This window comes from Mizuhopecten yessoensis, unplaced genomic scaffold, assembly GCF_002113885.1.
Source record: "Mizuhopecten yessoensis strain PY_sf001 unplaced genomic scaffold, ASM211388v2 scaffold245, whole genome shotgun sequence".
NCBI classification, from domain to species: domain Eukaryota; kingdom Metazoa; phylum Mollusca; class Bivalvia; order Pectinida; family Pectinidae; genus Mizuhopecten; species Mizuhopecten yessoensis.
Window position 1 is genome coordinate 888440 of NW_018403450.1, and position 20269 is coordinate 908708.

The following is a 20269-nucleotide window of genomic DNA, read 5'->3' on the forward strand; positions in this document are numbered from 1 at the left end:
TGTTCTGTTTTATCTTTCTGTTGCGGAAGGGCATTGCTACAGTGAAGAGCCACAGAGCAAACAGTGCTTTGTTTTCGTCCGGAATTTTTGTCTATTGAAAAGCTTCCTCCAATCTGGGGTCATCATCACCTGCTAAATACCATCTATTCCTTTGTACAGTTTTGTATATTTTCGGTTATTTTAACATTGAAAGACAAACTTATCTACAGCTATATTTGCCTAGATAATTTAACAAGAAGAACCATCATATTACTGACAAAGCAAGATGATCTCAACAACTACTTTTTATATTTCTCATCTGTGTGTTTTATTTGCATTTTTCCTTTTGGTGCCTTAGGTAACTTTCAGAAGACCACTGAGAGTATGTTTTGACTCCCAATAATGAATTTTGACTCTTTTTTTTTATAACGGATAGGTCTATGTGACATACGTTTTCCTTTAACAAATCTGGATTTTTTGTATTGTTTTACCTAATTAGTACGAATCTGCATTATCTGTACCGATAACAAATTTACAGGCTGCCTCCGCCCCATGAACAAATATAGGAAAGAGACTGGAAAGAGTGTTTTATCCTTGTGTCATCCCGGGGTCAGTTTGGAGACAGTCGAACCCAAACCCTTACAGACAGGTGGTGGGTACTTCCTGTTAATTATCTGGTTAGGTAAAACTAAACAACGGACGATGTGTCTATAAGTGTAAACATGTTTTATCATGGGTTCACGTAATCTTTGGACTTACTGCCTAGAGGCACATATGCCTGAATATATAGCTAATTAGCTCTACCATAAAAACTGATATTAGATAGTGTCACTTAAATGTGCAAAAGGAAATAATCTAATGTAGATGCTTTAATTTTAGAGACCTATCGTCGGGCGAATCGCAATCTTCATTAAGATATTTTAATGCCAACTTGATATACAAGCTTTACTTTTGTAAGATAAAACTTTTTCATAACGTTTCTACAATCTATTTATAATAACTATATAGTAGTAGTTATTTATTTCAGTTTCACTATGTGTGTTCTTACGTATAAAAAAGATTCTTCATTGAAACAAGAAGAATTTGATTTTCATTGCAGAATTCGTATATTATGAAGAAGGTTACACATTAGCTTAATCACATATTTCTGGAATGATTGTCTCGTGAAAGATGCGAGAGGAGATTAGCGTGAACTGTTGCCCATTATGGATCTATTCAGGTAAGTCATTCCGTGTCTGCAAACGCTATTTCATAACCTGCTTGCAGAAATAAGAAGGCTAGCTAGAAAACCAAAGGAACCCTGCCTACACATTTTCCAATTTTTCGGAAGCTGAATCCTAACAAATCACGCTTCCGTTTTACAAACTTTCCGAATATCCACTAATGACAAGTTTAAGGATCTATCTCGATTGTTTTTGGATTCCAGAACTTCGTAAGGATCCCTTTTAACAACGCTACCTCTTCTAGTTGCTCAACTAAGTCATTATTCAAAATCCTCACTACCACTCTCAGTTCCAGGGGTGCTGTCGTATTGTGACACTGTACACTCAAGAAGTGGAATAAACAGTAAGTGGATTTTGAAGAAATCTTGAAACACCTCTTCTCAATAATGTTTCTTCAAGCAAACTATTTGACTTTTCGACCCTTGACACTACCATTTCTTTGCCAGGGAAAGGCTTCAGGTGACAACCTCGAGGAAAATCCAGAACTAGGAATCTGTAACATCCTTCCTGTACTTCCAGGATCAGAACATTTGTTCCGAAGTTAAGGGTGAGGTAACCCCGACAGAAAACCTAGAGTGCTGAAGACGGCGGTGTTGGGCCATACAGCGCACTCTAACAGACCACAACACTACGTATAAACAGCCATTATGAAAGAAGGAAAGAGAAAACCACCCTCCCCAGGCAGTCTCAAAAGATCCAGCTTTACGTTAGAGACAAGAGCCTTACAAAGAAAACACCAGGAAGTTTTACCAAAATATGTCAAACACACAGCTTTCAAAATGAATAACAACCCTTGTGAAGATAAACTTGGAAATGTCATCATCCAGACCTCAGTTCCGTTCAATCCTACCACAGACGAACAGGCTAGCACTGTTAAGAAAACACTGACAATGAGCATGCTTGAAAACGAGTAACCTTCAGACTCCCGGGTAAAAGTATATACAGACGGGTCAGCCACAAATGCCACAACAAAAGGAGGGGCTAGTATATACATTAAGTACCCCTACGGAGATTAACAATCAGAGGCAATACCAACAGGCCTACATTGTTCAAACTACAAAGCTGAAGAAGCCCTTATTCATGCTGCACACTCCATCAAAATCAAAGATGATAGCACAACTCAAGTATTTTTTTTTTCATTTCAGTATATTTATTGTTCTGATCTTAGATACAAAGGAATTGGGCAACAGGCAAAGCCTATGAGCGCCCTCTCCTTACAGTTGTAAAAGTATGCACACATCATATTGATTTGAAGTAATGATAAAATATGTATATTATGTAATTTTGATATCTGCATGTCATTATTATGTTTTTTTGATAATGGTTGTACAAAAACTAGATTTTACAAAAAATGGTAATTAAAATTATGCTGGTGTACTGGTATCATTCCATACAGCAAAGTCATGTGAAAAAAGATAAACAAGTAAGTGTAATCTAGTAAAAGCGTCTTGTATCTTTAACGAGTAATATTCCTGACTGATGCCCTCTCTGTGCTGCAAGCTTTGACAAACGACAAGCTACCTCAATTGGAACAAGCTTTATACACCATTAAAAGTCTGACAACAGTTCTACAGTGGATTCCTTCTCACTGTGGAGTTTGGGGTAATGAACAAGCCGATAAATTAGCAAAGCATAGTGCTGAACAACAACAGGAAGAAAATCCTGTCTGCTACACAGAGATAAAGACTAACATCAAATCTCATTCAAGACCCCTCAGCAACAAGACCTTTACCACCAGCTAACAAGATCTGACCAAACCACCATCTTCCGACTGAGGACAGGACACAACAGACTCAATCAACATCTATACAAAGTCATGAAAGTTGTTCCATCTCCAATGTGTCATTGTGGAGAAGCAGATCAGGATACTGCACACTTGTTAAAGTCATGCAAGATCCATTAGGCACTGATAATAAGATATGGCATTCACCAACACCACTCAAAGAGAAACTATATGGACCAGTGGGATGCCCTACAGAAGACCACCAGATTTGTTAAGCGGACTGGTATTCAAGTGTAAAGGCGAACGATAAGAAGAAGAAAACTACCATTCCTTATACCAAACTTAAGGAACGCCTACATTCTCCTGTTATGCGAGCTTTCTTATATACTGATAACGATATTGTGAGAATGATTGAGTTCCTGGCTGGCAATCTCTTTGCCATCCTGTGAACATTTTAGTTACCAAATTGCAATGCGCTGATATTAGTCGAATGCTTTTTTCACCGTTGTTTAGTAGATTACGAGAGTAATTTAATCATCTGTGCATGTACAATAGTTACATAGCTGAAACATAAATCAAGTAAGACACGTTCATTTGACATTTCTTTTTTACATGTACAATGATGATACAAAGTTTCAAATATTGATCCATTCATACAACATGTTATTAAATAATAGCACTGATTATTTAACCAAAAAAAAACAACAATAAAAACCAGCACATGCTGCTTTAAGAAATTAACAAAGGAACGATTTACATGTAGACCTTTGAAATGTGCAAGGGGAACACGACCAGGTGTGCTGGAAAGTAAAGTGTCTTCTGCTTCATCGACAACTTCTGCCATGAAAATCGCGGTCATACACCCAAGTAAAGCCATCTCCTTATAACAAGACACGATAATTAGTATACTCAAAAAAGGGTTTAAAAGCTGGGTTTAAAGTCAGCTATAGTAAGGAAATAATGTAGACTGTTCAGTGGTTTAAAACAAATATTCTATATAAAGAAATGAGCAAAGTTCAGTTTATTCCTACACTATACGTTAGTACACACAAGTGTGACCAGTCTACCATCCAACCGTGAAGATATTCTAAAGGACTTGGCCCTTAAGATGTTGTTATTTAAATGCAAATTCAGACGAGGTCTCGCGTCGACTATTCAACAGGAAACACGAATACATGACAGTGTCTCACATCAATTAATTCACTGACTGATGAACACATATCCAGTTTACTGTATGTCTGGCTACTCAAAATCAACTTTATGCTGATGTACCGTATTCCCAGCAAACATCAGCTGACGTCTTTATACATCGCTCTACTGCTACACACTTACGACAGGACACGGGAAACATACGACAGAGGTACACATTAGATACTTACAAACAGTGAAATCATGCTGTCTAGTTCGTACTTTTCTTAGTTTGAGAGGAGGATATATATATGTGTGAAATAAGATGTTCAATTTATGGGTCATGCTGACCGGAAACTGTTCCGTACTTGTTTTGTATCAGTATAAAAAAGTGTAAAATTCTTTGCTCATTTGTCAGTTCATATGTGTATTGTTGATGTGTTAAATTACGAATCAGAGTTATCGGACTTTGTGTGTAGTCTCTTTATACATGTAGGGCACTCTTTGTGTTCTACTTACCATCGTTATAGACATATTAACCTGTCAATGATACTATGTATTGTATATACAGATGTACATGGAAGTATATATATCTACTAATTATCATATGATTTCTATGATAAGAGGATTTTCACTTAATACATGCTGATAGGGGAATATTGACATTGTTAACTACGGTCATATCTGCATTACGATACCACACCAGGCAAAGAAGTGATAAATCATGTACATTTCTGTTACCTTTACATTATTTACAGAAAATATCCAACATGGAGCTACCGATGCTTGTGTTCTGTACCCTCCTGTTGGGGTTATTCCTATGGAAATTGAACAGTTTGGTTCAAAAATATAAAACATACATCGGTCTGTATACATCCGACAAAGTGATCAGATTAGGAAAATTTCATCCGTTATGGGGACATTTACACTTGGTAAGTTACTATTTGTTACCAAGCTTAACTTTTCTACTCATTTCGTTTAACCGAGTATATTGTAAGTTGTCTAACACATAAACACTTGATAATATATTGCGTTTTCGTTTTTGTTTTTTATATGCGTTCAACTTTTCACATAGGTTTAAAAAATATTGAATAAAAACACATGCGAAGAGGGCAACCGAAGGAAATGTTTAATTTCATGTGAGGCTAAATAAAATATACAAAATGCATTTGTATTTCCTGTTCCGGCTCCAAAAATTAGGGTAGGTAGGTAGGTAGGTTGGAACAACTTTTTTTATGGACTAACCAACGTAATTTACAGTAGTGTTGCCACCAGTGTTACATTTCTAAATTATCCCTACTGCTCGACACTAGCTTTTAGTAATCCAAACGTTAACTCCACTGATGGTCACCAGTGTTACGTTCTCTTTTGTATTACTGATCTTTTCTGTTCTTTATTTCCACTGCCACCAGTTCAAATTAATTGAACAACAAAATAAGTACATTTATATTTACACTATATTTGCATCATAAGTTTGTTAGTCCGTCATAAAATATACAAGTCTTCACCATTGTGAACTCAACCTGTCCACTCCAAACTTATTTCTAACTATAAACTGTTAAACTTCAAAGGTCTACAAACAACAGCTAAAACTACTATTATTACTAACTTCCTTATTCCCTTAGCAAAATCCTGCTATTTTAAAAATATTGATACATTAAAATCGTTGATGCTGCTGAAATCCTGCTAGAATACAACACCTATACGACTAGGTTAAAATGGTCGAAAATCCTGCTAAATTTGATTCCAGCTGGAGGACTCCTCCCAACTTGACTACAGACGGTCATACTAATCTGCAAATCCCAATCTATATCATAAGCACAATTATTTATGGCTACTTAGCTACTCTCTTCAAATAAAACTCTTAACACTGACCACCAGCGAAAGCTAAAAAAATGTACAGCGAATCATAAATACACTTTGAACAATTAAACGGCTATTAAATGCATAAAAGTGACTGTGAAAATACAATAACATGTATTGATCGGCAGGAAAAAATAGGGTCGATCGGGAAACGGGAAACACAACTATATTTTTATTTGTCCTAACATTTGCAGTTCGATGCTTTTATTTTCAGTTTGTTCCTCTCTATAAATTTCAAATGTTGGTGGATAAAGGGATACGAGATACAGGACGAAAGATTACCTGTCACTGGATGGCCTTCCTTTACCCAATATTTGGGGTGTGTCACCCGGCCACGGTCAAGATTCTCCTTAAATCAAGTGAACCAAAGAACAAACAGGCAGGCGGGGGCTACTTTACGCTTATGCCGTGGTTAGGTATTAATACTATAAAATTCTATAATACATATTTTGTTTTTAAACTTTGTAAACAGTCAAATAGCCATCACGTTTTCGGGCAAATCAGCTCTTTCGTGCCAACTTGATTGTCCATTTAAGTTTGGGTTTCGCTTTTTAACCTCTTCAGTAAAGAATGAATGTGCATAAGGTGATTGGCTCAAAATCATCTCGCAACGTCAATGAACACAATTGTTTGAGCTAAAACATAAAGATAAATAAAATATTAACTACCAATATACTTACACTTTACTGAGCAGTAAATTTGATAAAAATGAAAACTAAACTTCTCGTTAAGCGTCATATATGTACATGTACGTTTGTTCACTTGATGATCTGTAATTGAATTTATTTTAATACGGTATCTCACAATACCAGGTGATGGACTACTGATCAGTGACGGTAAGAAGTGGGAGAGAAACAGACGCTTGTTGACACCAGCATTCCACTTTGACGTACTCAAAGCCTATGTACCAATCTATAACAAAGTCTTCGACATCTTCCTGGTAAAGCGACATCCAAACACTCCCATCGTACTGTCTAAAACAACAAAAGCAAAACATTCGCTGTGTTGCTCTTTCTAATGAGGTCGATTTATCATGAAAACCTGGTGAACAGTATATGTGCTTTCATTTTCCTTCGATTTTACAGAAAGTAAGCAGTTTCTACTTTCAATTAGGCATTTTTAATACAGATATTAATTTGTTACGATGCTGTTATTTTATTTGAGGTGGCGTAAGTAAAAATTTGAAAGCTTTCAAGGCTTTTAAACGAAATTTTGCCGGTAGGTGTCGGAAAAGGTGTTGCTCTCTAAATGTCATAAACGGAAACATTTGCTGCACTTATGATTATAAAAGGATTGATATTTTCCCATAAGGCGTTTTTTTGAAGCATAGTGTACAATACATACGAACGATTATTGAAAACGGTCAGAGACAGAGTCATATAAATAATTATTTTCTAATGTATTTAGCACCTGACCTTTTAGTGGGATAATTCTCTAACGCTGCTTTCATTCTATTCGTTTAAAAGAAATAGAATTGAAGTAATATTTTGTTGTCAAAGGATGCCAAGGATACAAGTCTTATAAATACAGTTTTTAGTAGTTCAGATGATACGAAACGAAACCCCGAGGACACACTATAAACGTTTCAAGTTATGTCTTTAGGACAAGATGGAGGAAGCGACCAGTGGCGGTAAGAGTACAGACATTTACCATAGTGTAGGACTTGCTACACTGGATACTCTGTTGCGCTGTGTTCTGTCGTACGAGGACAAAGTACAAGAACAGGGGTGAGTATGACGTTAAAGAAGTACATTTGTATATTTTGAAATCCTTTCTATAACTATTTGTGCGTGCTGTTAGGGACAAAAACAAAATAATCATATAATAAGTTTAATGATATTCCTGCCATGACATTGACCCATAATTGTTACAGAAAGCAATCGTTTATACCCTACATGTGTAGTTGTTTTCTCCATATTATTGTTATTTCTTCACAGATCCAAACATCCGTATGTTAACGCAGTACGGACCCTTACCCACATTGCAGTCAAGAGAATGATGTAAGAATTACAATATATCGTACAAATCCCTATTAAAAGGGAAAATATCTTTACCGACATCTGACTTTTCCTCCTGATAGACATCCTATATTTACTATCGTATGGCAAAGACGTTATCAGCATTATCACATCATTATTGTAAAGTCATAAAACCACTGACCCTGGATAGATGGCTTTTCATTTCCTTGAACAGGTATATACGATCAATACATTATTTGAATTAAATGCTGAAAATTGTTAAGTGTATTTTTATTTTCTTTGTGATCACCAAAATCCAAAATGGTAAGTATAAGTATTGAACTGCTTTCAGTTAGCAATCTTAGGCAATTGCAATCCATTTAATTGCCCTTTCCAAGATTACTTTTATATTGCCCATCAATGCTAAATAAGAGCAGTATAATACTGTCGTAGTCAAATTGATTTTTCAGGCCCTTTAACAATCTCTAGCTTTGGATTTCCTACCACATAAGCATTTCAACGATAAATGTACGCTACAATGTCTATTCATGTACCTATATAGTTAGATCGATCGAAGTCATTGAAAAAGTAGATCATATTGTTTACGAGGACGAACTGATTATCAAAAAATGTCGACCTGCTTAGTATCTGGACGGGAAATTGAATGTATATATACTGATTCGCAATCACTGCAACCTTCAAGGAAAACTAATCACCAGTTTTCGGCAAAAAATCACCAGTGAACGACATAAATCCATAAGGTTACTTTTTAAGGTGTTCTGTCACTCAGTATTATACATACGAAATTGACGAATCTCGTTCTGAAACTATGGTGCTTCCAAAAGATAAACATTCCATCATATAGTAATAAGGTTCTGTAAGTATTTTGCTGTCTTAGCTGACAAAACGTTTCTTTTACAGGGAACCATGGTTACATCCAGACGTATTATTTAGGTTTTCGTCATCTGGAAGGAAATTCTTCAAATACGCAAAGTTTGTACATGATTTTGACGAGAAAGTCATCAAAGAAAGAAAACAAGCGTTGGTATGTCGATTGATAGATTGATAGATCTACCAAGCGACTTTGTCATAAATGCCAATTTTTATGATATTTTGATTTAGAAAGCAAAAAAGGAATTTGATAAAGAACAGGACATTTTTCAACTGCTATAAGTATTTAATTTCTTTTTCTTTTCGCTATTATACATACAATTTATATTATTATTTTTTCTATATCACTACATGTGACTGACCAATAATAGTTAATTGAATATGTGTTAGGAGAGAGTCTTACAAAGATTAGATAACTTATGCTTTATACGGCATACGAAGAGAAATGCAATAAACTTAAATTGAATATATTTCAGTCAATAGGAAAGTCTTTGATAAACAGTACGAAAATTACAAAAAAAAAATTAATATGTTCACGTATCAAGTGAAATTCTTTCCGGATCATAAAAAGATAAATGTATATAGACTATACCTGTTTGAAATGGACAAAGCTCATAGGGCCTCCATTAATGACGCATACAAATGCAGCTCATGTTAGCAGAGACAAACATGAAACAGTGAGTTATTTTCCTATTTTATGAGAATTAAACAGCATACATCGGACCTTTTTATATTTTAAATTGTATCCTAAAATTAAAGTTTTCAATTAAGCATTTATTAGCATTAAGGTTAAGTGTTTGGAGAACAATAGTGTCGGACGTGATTGAATGGCAACGCATTTAATGTTTCTAAATTATATACGCAGTCGAAGTGATTAGTAGTATTTACGTGTTGACCTTTTTGTCTTGTATGTATAGGCGGCTGATACGTCAGTGATGAGTAAACGTCGATTGGACTTCCTGGACATTCTGCTGATCGCCCGAGACGAGCAGGGCGTGGGGCTGACTGACCGTGAGGTCAGGGACGAAGTCGACACCTTCCTGTTCGAGGGTATGGTTTTATAACACTTTCGTGCTGAAAAAACATTTTTTGTTTAATTTAACATAATTAACAGGTTATATCAGCTTATACATGGCCCGTATTCCTCACTCTTGCTGTCCCAGATGTAAACGTACAAGACGTCTTAATGTGGGTGAAACGGGAATACCTCAAGAAATCCTTTGTTGTCGGACAGGTGACCTCATACAGTTTCCCGTCTGGAGGGGGATAGAACCCAGATCATCTTGGTATAAAGCTAGTGTTCTATTTACTGCGTCACCCTATCACCCAATTTCTCATTCACCGACGTACATCAATTGGCCAACAATGAAACAGTGAACAAGTTCAACGCTTCACAAGAGAAAGCAGCAGTAAACAAACAGAGCCAGTTCTCTTTTTGACGTATACACTTTATGTACTGTGTAACCAGTCTAAACCGATCCCCTCCAACCCGGATATATAAATCAATCCTTTCAACCTCATATACTCCCTTTTACCGCCTCGATTTTTTCCTTTGTGAATAGCAACTTCATTGCTTCCCAAACATTCGGTGTTACCATGTCAGATTTTAAATTTAAATTACCTGCCATGAATATCATGATGTCTTGATAAACGTCGACTGCTAATGGGCAAAATTGCAACTGAAAGTCTCGAGAAGTGCAAGTTGTATTGGCAAGTTATTTTGTTGTGCCATCATCGATATGAAAGTCTTTGCTGATGTTCATTTGTGGTCCTTGAGGATTCATTGTCAGAACCCGTTTTCTCACTCTGAGGACGTCAAATCTCTTTGATAATACATCAGGTTACATTGTTGGATTCTTATATGAGTCAGGAAATGCTTATAATTTCGGAATGCATTGTCCCTGTCCGTTTGAAGATGTTTCTATGCAGTGTTTTCTTTGTTCTTGATTGCCCTACCTTTTATCGATTAAGAGTTAGAACTAAGCATTTAAGAGACACTTACGTACCATCTTGTATTAATATATGATGTTAGCAGTGAGCAACTTAGTCGTATAACGGTGAAAACGTTGATTAATGGGTACTTTAGCGTATCTAAATATAACTAAATGTAGTATTATCTTGTTTTCCTCTGTTATGTTACATAGAAAAGATACCATGGCAGCCTCTCTAAATTTGTATCAATAAATTATATTAACAGGACATGACACGACGGCTTCCTCTCTAAGTTGGGCCATTTACTCATTATCGAAAAATCCAGAAGAGCAACAAAAGGTCTACGAGGAAGTAACGAAAGTACTTGGTGACAGAACACACGTTGAATGGTAAATATCAATGAGTTATAAATCTAGTTCACTGCGGTGATATATTAGGGCAAACTGTATTGGATAGAATGTACGGATGATATAACAATACCTTAGCTCTCTTTGTGTGTGTGTGAATATTGCAAGTGTAAATTTGTGAGGGGTTGCTAGCAAATTCAATACATCTTATAATTTCGAAACAAGGAACATAGTATGCCTTGAGATTTAGGATACATATTTTTCACGCAAATTATTTAACATTTCGATTAGCTGTTTGAAGATTTTTTTTTAATTTTAATAATTGCTTATGTTCATTGTCGTTTTTGTTTTCTTCATGACATTTTAAATACTTTCAGATATTATACATTAAAATTGTATTAAAGGGAGTCTAGTAATGAAAGACAAAAGCAGATTAGATATCTTGTTTCAGGAATGCTTTTTTCCTAGTTTGATTGAAAAATAGATGTTATTAGATGTCCTTATATCTTTGTAAAGATGTTCAAGTGTTTATTTATTGTAAAGGTCTAAAATTAAGGAGCTTTCCTGTCTCACGTTGGTCCTGAAGGAATCCATGCGTATGTTTTCCCCAGTACCTTCAGTAGGCCGTATCACAACACAGGAAGTAGACCTTGACGGCTTCAAGATTCCCGCCAATATTGAGATATACGTTTTGATACAGGCTCTTAACAACCGGGAGGATTTATGGGGCGATCCAAAGGTAGTGCTTATACACACTGTACAAAATATAAATTTGTCTTACATAACAAAAACGTGTCTTCAATAAAATTAACCAGTTTGGATACATGTTTATATTAAAGTATTACTTAAACAAAATATTCGTATCAAACGTGTCCCAACGTTTCAAGACCGACTGGTCCCTTTACCAAGCTATGGTTAAGTGAGCGATTAGTATTGTTTACCTGCTCAATGATGTGACGGAAACCGTATATTCACTGTGTCACTTGATCCGGGATATCTGTACTGTAAAACCGCGATATTTCTCTTCGTTTAAATGTCGCTTTTCAACGTTCTGCAGATGGCGTATTAATCACTAGCCAAGATTTTTCAGGTCTGAGCGGCAATAATTGATTTGACAAACAAAAACGGAAATAAATGTTCGCAAAAATATGTAATTCGGAGTATACAGTTAATCATTTTGACACAGTGTAGAACTTGATAAATCCACTCATTACGTACCCGGATTATCAATGCTCAACTCGAGACTGTATGAGCTCTATTGTAATTTAATATCGAATTTGATGCAGTTCAGTTTGTTATAGTTTGTATTTGTTTAACGGATCATTAAGTGAGGAGGTAGCTTCCAAAATGATTGTGTAATGGCATTGTTTAGTGCATAATACCAATGTCTGTAAGAGACGATTGGGGCAGAAGTAACGTCTGATTATTGCGAAATAAAGATTTGCAATGTCTTGCATGCATATATTAACCCCATGTAAACGAAAGTGGTTGGGGTGCAAGATAAATCATTGGATAGCTACATATGTTTTCTCGATACATAGATTGCTCAGAGCCGTTGCTTCATGTTAAAAACTAAACAAGGAAATAATATCAAAAAGGTAAATGCATAAGCCCTTCACCATCCGTAAGCATGTACATATCAAATGATTTTTCTACCTCACAAGCCATTTCTAGAACGAGCCTTTAAACTTTGCTTTAAAGCGAAACTTTATAAAAAAAATCTTGGTTTAAGCATTATAAATCTCATCATGGCGTATTTATGTTAGTTTGAACTTTGTTTTATTCACATAACATATGTAATACATAATACAAACATGATTAAACATAAATGAATTGGAGACAGAAACAAGTGTTAATACACTCATATAAATCTGTTACCTTTCATCGTAACCAACATTAACAACTATAGCTTAGGGATAGTTACGTGAATAAATTACAGGGGAAGTTAGAAAAGAGTTGGGGAAATGCAGTGTAAAATATGGTATATGTACAAAATACGTTATACTCATAAATCAGTACATCGTGGTCAAGACAAATACTTCTGTTGCGTCAACGTTAATACACTTTATGGTTGATTTTCAGACTATTTCAAGAAAAGTATATATATGCATATAAGTAAGATCGTACATAAACAAGCTGCATTATAATGCTAATATAAAATATACTCTATATGCTAATCATGTGGATGGTCTTTCCCTACGCAGACAGTCGTTGTGATAGACTGTTCACATTCCATACGCTGTTACTGATCAATTGTTCGTCACATCCCGTGCCTTAATATTTCGTTCTCCTGTTCATTCATTACCTCCTGGTATAACCGTTTCCACTATACTATTTGCATCGGGAAAAACCCTCCACATTACTTACTTTACATATGATATATGTTATTATATGAATACAAAAGTAATTGATTAAGAATCTTTTTCAAAGACGTTATTAAATAATAAATCAGAAATCGATTGATTTATTGTTATGTTAGCAATTCCGCGATTTCTTTTTACATATGATTGCACACTGTTTATTTTATTTTTTTAGTAAATCACGAGTTAGAATATTGGAAAATGTTCGTTTGGAAATGGAGACCTTTTTTTTTGCAAAAGTCAAAAATATTCAATCGTGCGCCAAAACAGCATTAATGATTATAACAACATACGCAATGAAATCACAACGATGGGTCATCAGCTTAAATTCCTCAATAAAACCTTATCTACAGATAATAACCAATTTGTGGAACTCGTCTGCCTTTCTTGTTTCCTTAAATCTGCATGCATGTGTAGTAAAAACTGCGTCATGTTTACATATTTAAATACGTTTTAATATAGATATTCCGACCTGACAGATGTCATGTTTACACATTTAAATACGTTATAATACAGATCTTCCGACCTGACAGATTTGTTGTGGAGCCCGAGAAAGACCCTTACAGCTACGTACCTTTCTCCGCTGGACCAAGGTACGGCCATAAGAAAAACACCTCCCGATCTAAGTTTAAATAATTGTTTTGCATTAATTCAATATATGAATAGACATTTTTTCTCTGCTTGCCCAAGTAACAGCAGATTGTCCTCGATATAGCCGTTTATATAATCAAATATACTTTCATTGTTACCTCGAGGAACAGTCATATATATAAACTTATTCTTTTCTTTTGCTTCGATGAAAAACCTTTTTTTCGTTGATCTAAAAAACAAATTGCGAATAAACAACGTCTCTGGAAGTAACAGCCGTGAGTTGTATCGTTACACAGGGTGAATAAAGCTTAAGGTAAATGGTACTTCTGCACCAGTTCCAATTGCGAATGAAATTTTCACACATTTTTCTTTTTCCTTTTTGAACTATTCACCTCTCTATGGAAGATGTAGCTGGATTTTTTACGATTAAAGTAAATTATCCTGTCCATTTTCTCATTTGGTTTGTGGCAAATTAAAGATGCTGTGTTTGCATTTTGTAACATACCTGTATGAAAATCTTATTAAAATCATCTGTTACATGGCCCCGCCTGAACATCTAAATGTGCCGCGTTCAGGGTCACGTTCAAGTGACCTTTAGATGAACCAATCAGAGGCGCGCTGGCAAAAGTTTGCCAGCGAATCGGAATATCATGGTTGATAGATAAATAGCGAGGGGTATCGAACAGATTAGTTTTCCAAAACAAATATGGCGGCGGGAACTGACGTTTCTACGACGCCAAGGAAAACGTACCCATTGGGTAATAACTGCGTAGGCAACACCGCCATACAGTCTTTCTTCTCTAATAAAGCTTTTTTCTGTTCGGGTTTCAGACGATCAATCTCCAATAACTTCAGAGCTTTCGCATCATTCTCATCAATGTCCGCCATATTTGTTACAACTCCGAGCGCCCTTTTGAAAGAGGGTCTCTGATTGGTCAAAATTTAATGAGTATTTATAAATATAAAGGTCACCTGAACGTGACCCTGACCACGGCACACTCAGAAGTTCAGGCGTAGTACGTAGTTAACGAAGCCATGTAACCTATGATTTTAATCAGATTGACCTGTATGACAACATAAGTGAAGCGCAGTGTTGTAATGTAAAGATTCTCAATTATACCCCTGTACATTCGTAGATCGAACAACTACAATTCTGTCAAATACATGTCAGCATGCGATCTTTTTATGAAATATTTCTCCTGAAAAGACATTAAACGGGATTTATTTTTCATTTGCAAATGTGACATTGGTAATAATATAGTTTTACTTGTTACATGTAGAACCCTTTATCACAGACTATTGCGTTGCGGTTTCTGTATATACACAAACTGATTCTAAAATGTTATTTAAGAAAAACTTCGTCAAAATTACACAAACAAAGTAAGTTTTCGTTATTTTTAGACGTTTAAGGCGCATTATTTTCTTATCTTTGAAATAAATGATTGCGACAAACGGCCTGGAGACACGCAAATGCGTTATTGAAATGAGTCAGAAAACATTACAAACGATAACATATAATCAATATCACACATACGGATGGATTTTCCTACAAATTGTGTGGAGCGTTTTAAAGTACGTTGAAGTTCGTTTAAACAAACAATGCAATATGGTGATTTTTGTATTCTATTGTTTTCATAACGTAATTATCTGCATGAATTCTATCAATGCATATTACATTTTCTGCAGTGTAGTCTTCCTAAATTTCTATAATAATATTCAAATTGCTTCCCGAAAACTTTAACCTAACAACATGGGTAATTATATTGCTCTTTACTTTTGTGAGTTTGTTTTTGTGATTATCTTTTAAAATATTGTTTTTGATATTGTTTGAAAAGCTAAAAACAATATGTCTCAAGAACACTTTACGTTTTCTTTTGTATTCACAGAAACTGTATAGGCCAACACTTCGCCCTGGATGAACAGAAAGTCGCTCTTGCAAAATTAGTACAAAGGTAATTCGAACAACAGAATCGACGTTCATTCGTAGAGTTTGTATCTATCAGGAATCAAGTTGAAATTCCAATTTAGTTAGGTTAACAAATAACCCTTTCTGAATAAGAGATGCATTAGAATACTTCCATTGTATAAAATATGATGTACAAATTCGTGTGTATCTGTTTCAGATTTAAGGTATTACCTGATCCTGATTATGAACCGGAACTAGATTTGGACCTCGTCCTGCGCTCTCAGAACGGGATACGTATAAAGTTGGAGAAGAGATTATGATTTGGACTTCAGTCATTTTTGTAAAGCTTGATAGCAATCTGGTTAAAAAACAAAAATACGAACTAAGCTTTCATTCATATGAAAAAAAGTCCATAAATGGTACATATTACAGTTGTGGGAACGCACAACGTAACACGACGTGCGGTGTGCACGATGTATGCACGATGTGCGAACGATTGAAATCTGGACGATTATTGCTTGCGCACATTTGTGCGGACTATGGACGTTGTGCGAGGACAATCGTGGTTGGTGTAAATTGAGAAATGGCTAAACAATAAATACGGCCTCGTGTTTAAACATATAAGCTACATATATCAGCTGATCTTTCTATCTATTTTCTATCTTTTTTAATTCAGAAATAATATTTTCGGTGTTTTTCAAACGACCCAAATCGACACATGTAAAATAGCACATACATATATTGACTCGGTCACGTACATTTGTATACAGGTAAACTAAACCACTTTGTACCTGCACCTGGACCGTAGTTTTCCCCACCTGGGGCACTTGTCAAGGTGTGGAAATCCAGGTGAAGGGATGATATAGACCAAAATGAATGCAAATAACAAATCCTTAACGTGCGGAGAGAATCACACAGCGGGGCGAATGATTGTTAAATCGCACAGTTGTGCGCAGCATGTGTGGACGATGTGCGGACGGTGTGTGCACGATGTATGCACGATGTGTACTGTGCACGCTATTTTTGGTGCGTTGTGTGGTCCCACAACTGTATATAATCATTTGCTTTTGGGTAGATGTGGTGTATGTTTTCATTATAAGGTATAATGATACAAATACAAATACAGGATATGTATGCTTGTGCATAATAAAAGATGATCGTTTCTATCTCTATCAAAATCGAAGGGTAAAAATAGCCGTCGTACAGCACAACGGTTTGTGCAGTTAAACTACTCCAAAGTCTGATTATTAGTTTAAAGGTTGATCTCTCTGACACACAGGTTTTGGATGGATTTTTGTCTTCCTTTTTAACTAGTCAGTATTAGTTGTAAATGCAAGTCACATTCCACTTCAGTTATTTGAGTGTGACAATATTGTTCGTGCTAGTTTCCTGATCCGAAAACGAATCTCGATTGTCCTGCAAACTTACCCAGTAACAAGATGCTCCGTCTCAACTATAATCTACCATAATAATGAAACATTATATTTTGTGTATGTGCCATATTTTTTCACTGCTTTTCCCCAACTGTTTTCTACTCTGAATCCTCGTAATAATCCATATTCAGGTCACTTTCCCTGCAGTCATAGTTTTAATGTTGGTTACGATTAACAGTAACATATTTACTTAAATGCTTCTGTTTCCTATTAATCTATGTTCATTCATATTTGTATTACATATATGTTATATATATAAATGCTACGTGAGTTCAGAAAGTTAAACTTAACAAAACTCGTATTGGTAAATCAGTGTTGGTGTTAAATGTTATTCATTTGTGAACCGCTTTTGGACAACCTACGACCCAGGTTGTGATAAAGCGGTAACCTCAAATTATTATTATTATTTTATTATTATTAATTTAAAGAAAATATCAATAAACTATACTGCATTTGAAAATATGTCCTTTTTGTTTCTTCATCTGTTTCCGATGTTCTTTACCCACCATTTTCACAGAACCGTTATTAAACATCAACATTTATCCTAGATGAGTGGTATCACCATAGAAACTACATAGCTTTTCATTCTTCAATTCTACACTGGCGGCATGTTTCAGCGACATTACACCGACTGTAATTGTAACTATTCAACTATTCTTTCTGCATAAATCAATTAGATATTTTGTTGTATGGCTTGTGAGAATCATAGAATATCACACTGTATTTTCAGGGTTTGTCGTGAGAACAATTTTCTCACCGCAGGTGGCCTCGATGTTTTTATCTACATGTGAGCAATGAGAAAATTGTTAGAACGACAAACTCTGAAAATACTGTATGATTAACTATCAATTATCTATATACTGCTACCTTATATATTTCTCCAGTTAAAAAAAACTCAACTAAACACCATGTTTTTCCAAAAGACTTCTAAGCTCTATGGTCAACGATCGCCTGTAACAAACGTAAACAAAAAGTTTTAAGCGGTAGAATACAATGAACCTTAATATTACACAAACTTTTTTAAACAATCATATCGTCATTGACTTTTCCATGTGCACATTTACACCTGAAAATGTGTTGTTATTCTCACAATATTTTTCCGTAACTTTGTATTGATATATTTATGACGGACTATTTTCTTAGGCTGGTCACAATTTCATTCAATTCGTTCGCACGATAGATACAAAATATTACTTCCTAAAGTCATTAAACAGACAATCTTTATTCAGACTAAGCTTAGATATCGATCAGAGACGTCCAACACAGCATTTAAAAAAACTGCATTAGTCATGTTCAATCTGCAGATTAGAATCTCCTTTTCTTGTTCACATGTTAGTGTTCCTTAAAAATATTCCCAGCATATTTCATCGCTTGTTCAAATCAATACCCTAATATCTTATAATGTCCTCAACAAGATATAAAAACCTTTTTCGTCATGATGTTTCCCGTCGTGTGCTTTCTAAATCATAGACACCTATATATATATATCGATTTGGCAAGTGTAATGGCCGTCATCTTGATCTTTTTGGAAAATGTTCTATATCCTATACGGTATGAAGGAAGATGTTTCCTGAAATAGTCATTCGTGTTCATCCGTGTTGTTTCGATATCAATATAACGGATGTTATCTAACTGACGCGATTTAACTGTTTTCCGATATCAATATAACGGTTATTATCTAACTGACGCGATATGACTGTTGTACCGATATCAATAAAACGGTTGTTATCCAACTGACGCGATATGACTGTTGTTTCGATATCAATAAAACGGTTGTTATCTTACTGACGCCAGTTTAGCTGTTGTTCCGATATCAATAAAACGGTTGCTATCTAACTGACGCGCTATGACTGATGTTCCTATATCAATATAACGGTTGCTATCTAACTGACGCGATTTGACTGTTGTTCCGATATCAATGTAACGGTTGTTATCCAACTGACTTGATATGACTGTTGTTCCGATCGAACCCCGGCCGCCTGAGTGGAAGGCCGGAGTGTTAATCACTCGACCAATTCGCATTGGAATATATCTATTTACTTTTATTCTCAACCGCAGACTTTCCTTTTATATATAGAAGAGGTGAAGGCAGAAATAGTTTTTTTGAGCACCAGTTTGCTGCATACACCCAGGTATTTAACAAAACTAATGATAACATTTATGTAAGCCAGTCTTTCCAAAAATAACAGAAAACGTTAGAATTGTGGCGAGTAGCCCATTCAAAATGACGCGCAACCAGCTTATCATGCGTGACGCTATAATAAAGTGTCACCAGCAATTCCGTTATTAAACTCCAGTATTTTCACACGTGCTTTCTACTCGTGTAATATATCGGTATTTTAAGTCATATCCGTGAAAAAATATATGGTATTAAACGTGAAAAAAATAAATATCCCGTATTCATTGACGCTCCGGTTATGTAGCTATTAGGATTTGTCTTTTCTTTTTTTTCTTGTAACATTAATCTTCACATTTTCCCCTATGCTATATCCTCTCGAAAATATTTCCACACATTTGAGTTCACTTTACTGGATAATTAATTAAAACTTTAATAAAAACCCGCAAAAAACCCTGATAACATTAAGGGGAATCTCAATAAGACTTTATTAAACAATGGAATATTACTTATCCCAATAATAAACAAAATTCATAAGCGTTATTATAACATAAACATCCTTATGAGTTTGATTTTATGGCATACTTTTATATGGCCTTATATTTAATTCGGCTGTTTTGTAAAATATTTCGGCAACACTTATAGTCTCATTATGGTACTTGATAAAAAACAGGTTTCACAGGCAACGAAGATGAACTGCAGTCGAAAAGCATCCTCTGTATATATAACAATTATGAACAAATGTACCATTATGCTTTCATGAACATATACAAATATATATACATTGTACGCCACAATAATGTAAAATATGTATCATAT

The 20269-nt window shown here is 35.2% G+C and overlaps 1 protein-coding gene across 1 annotated transcript; it reads left to right on the forward strand.

The window, feature by feature from the left end:
- The first annotated feature begins 4028 nt into the window (after positions 1 to 4028).
- On the forward strand, positions 4029 to 16677 carry LOC110443592 (cytochrome P450 4F4-like). Its single transcript, XM_021487930.1, has 13 exons — positions 4029 to 4285; positions 4812 to 4985; positions 6131 to 6332; positions 6729 to 6856; positions 7519 to 7643; positions 7854 to 7916; positions 8796 to 8919; positions 9683 to 9815; positions 10963 to 11086; positions 11588 to 11783; positions 13921 to 13997; positions 15882 to 15947; positions 16119 to 16677. Exons 2-13 carry the CDS (start codon positions 4824 to 4826, stop codon positions 16219 to 16221), a joined length of 1503 nt encoding a protein of 500 aa, XP_021343605.1. The 5' UTR covers positions 4029 to 4285; positions 4812 to 4823; the 3' UTR covers positions 16222 to 16677.
- The last annotated feature ends 3592 nt before the right edge of the window (positions 16678 to 20269 follow it).

What these genes read in the sequence shown, in the direction of transcription:
- LOC110443592 (XM_021487930.1), top strand. Translation starts at nt 4,824, where the DNA reads ATGGAGCTACCGATGCTTGTGTTCTGTACCCTCCTGTTGGGGTTATTC. An exon ending in TACGCTTATGCCGTGGTTAG is followed by an intron (nt 6,333 to 6,728) that starts GTATTAATACTA and finishes TCACAATACCAG; the next exon opens with GTGATGGACTACTGATCAGT. An exon ending in GACAAAGTACAAGAACAGGG is followed by an intron (nt 7,644 to 7,853) that starts GTGAGTATGACG and finishes ATTTCTTCACAG; the next exon opens with ATCCAAACATCCGTATGTTA.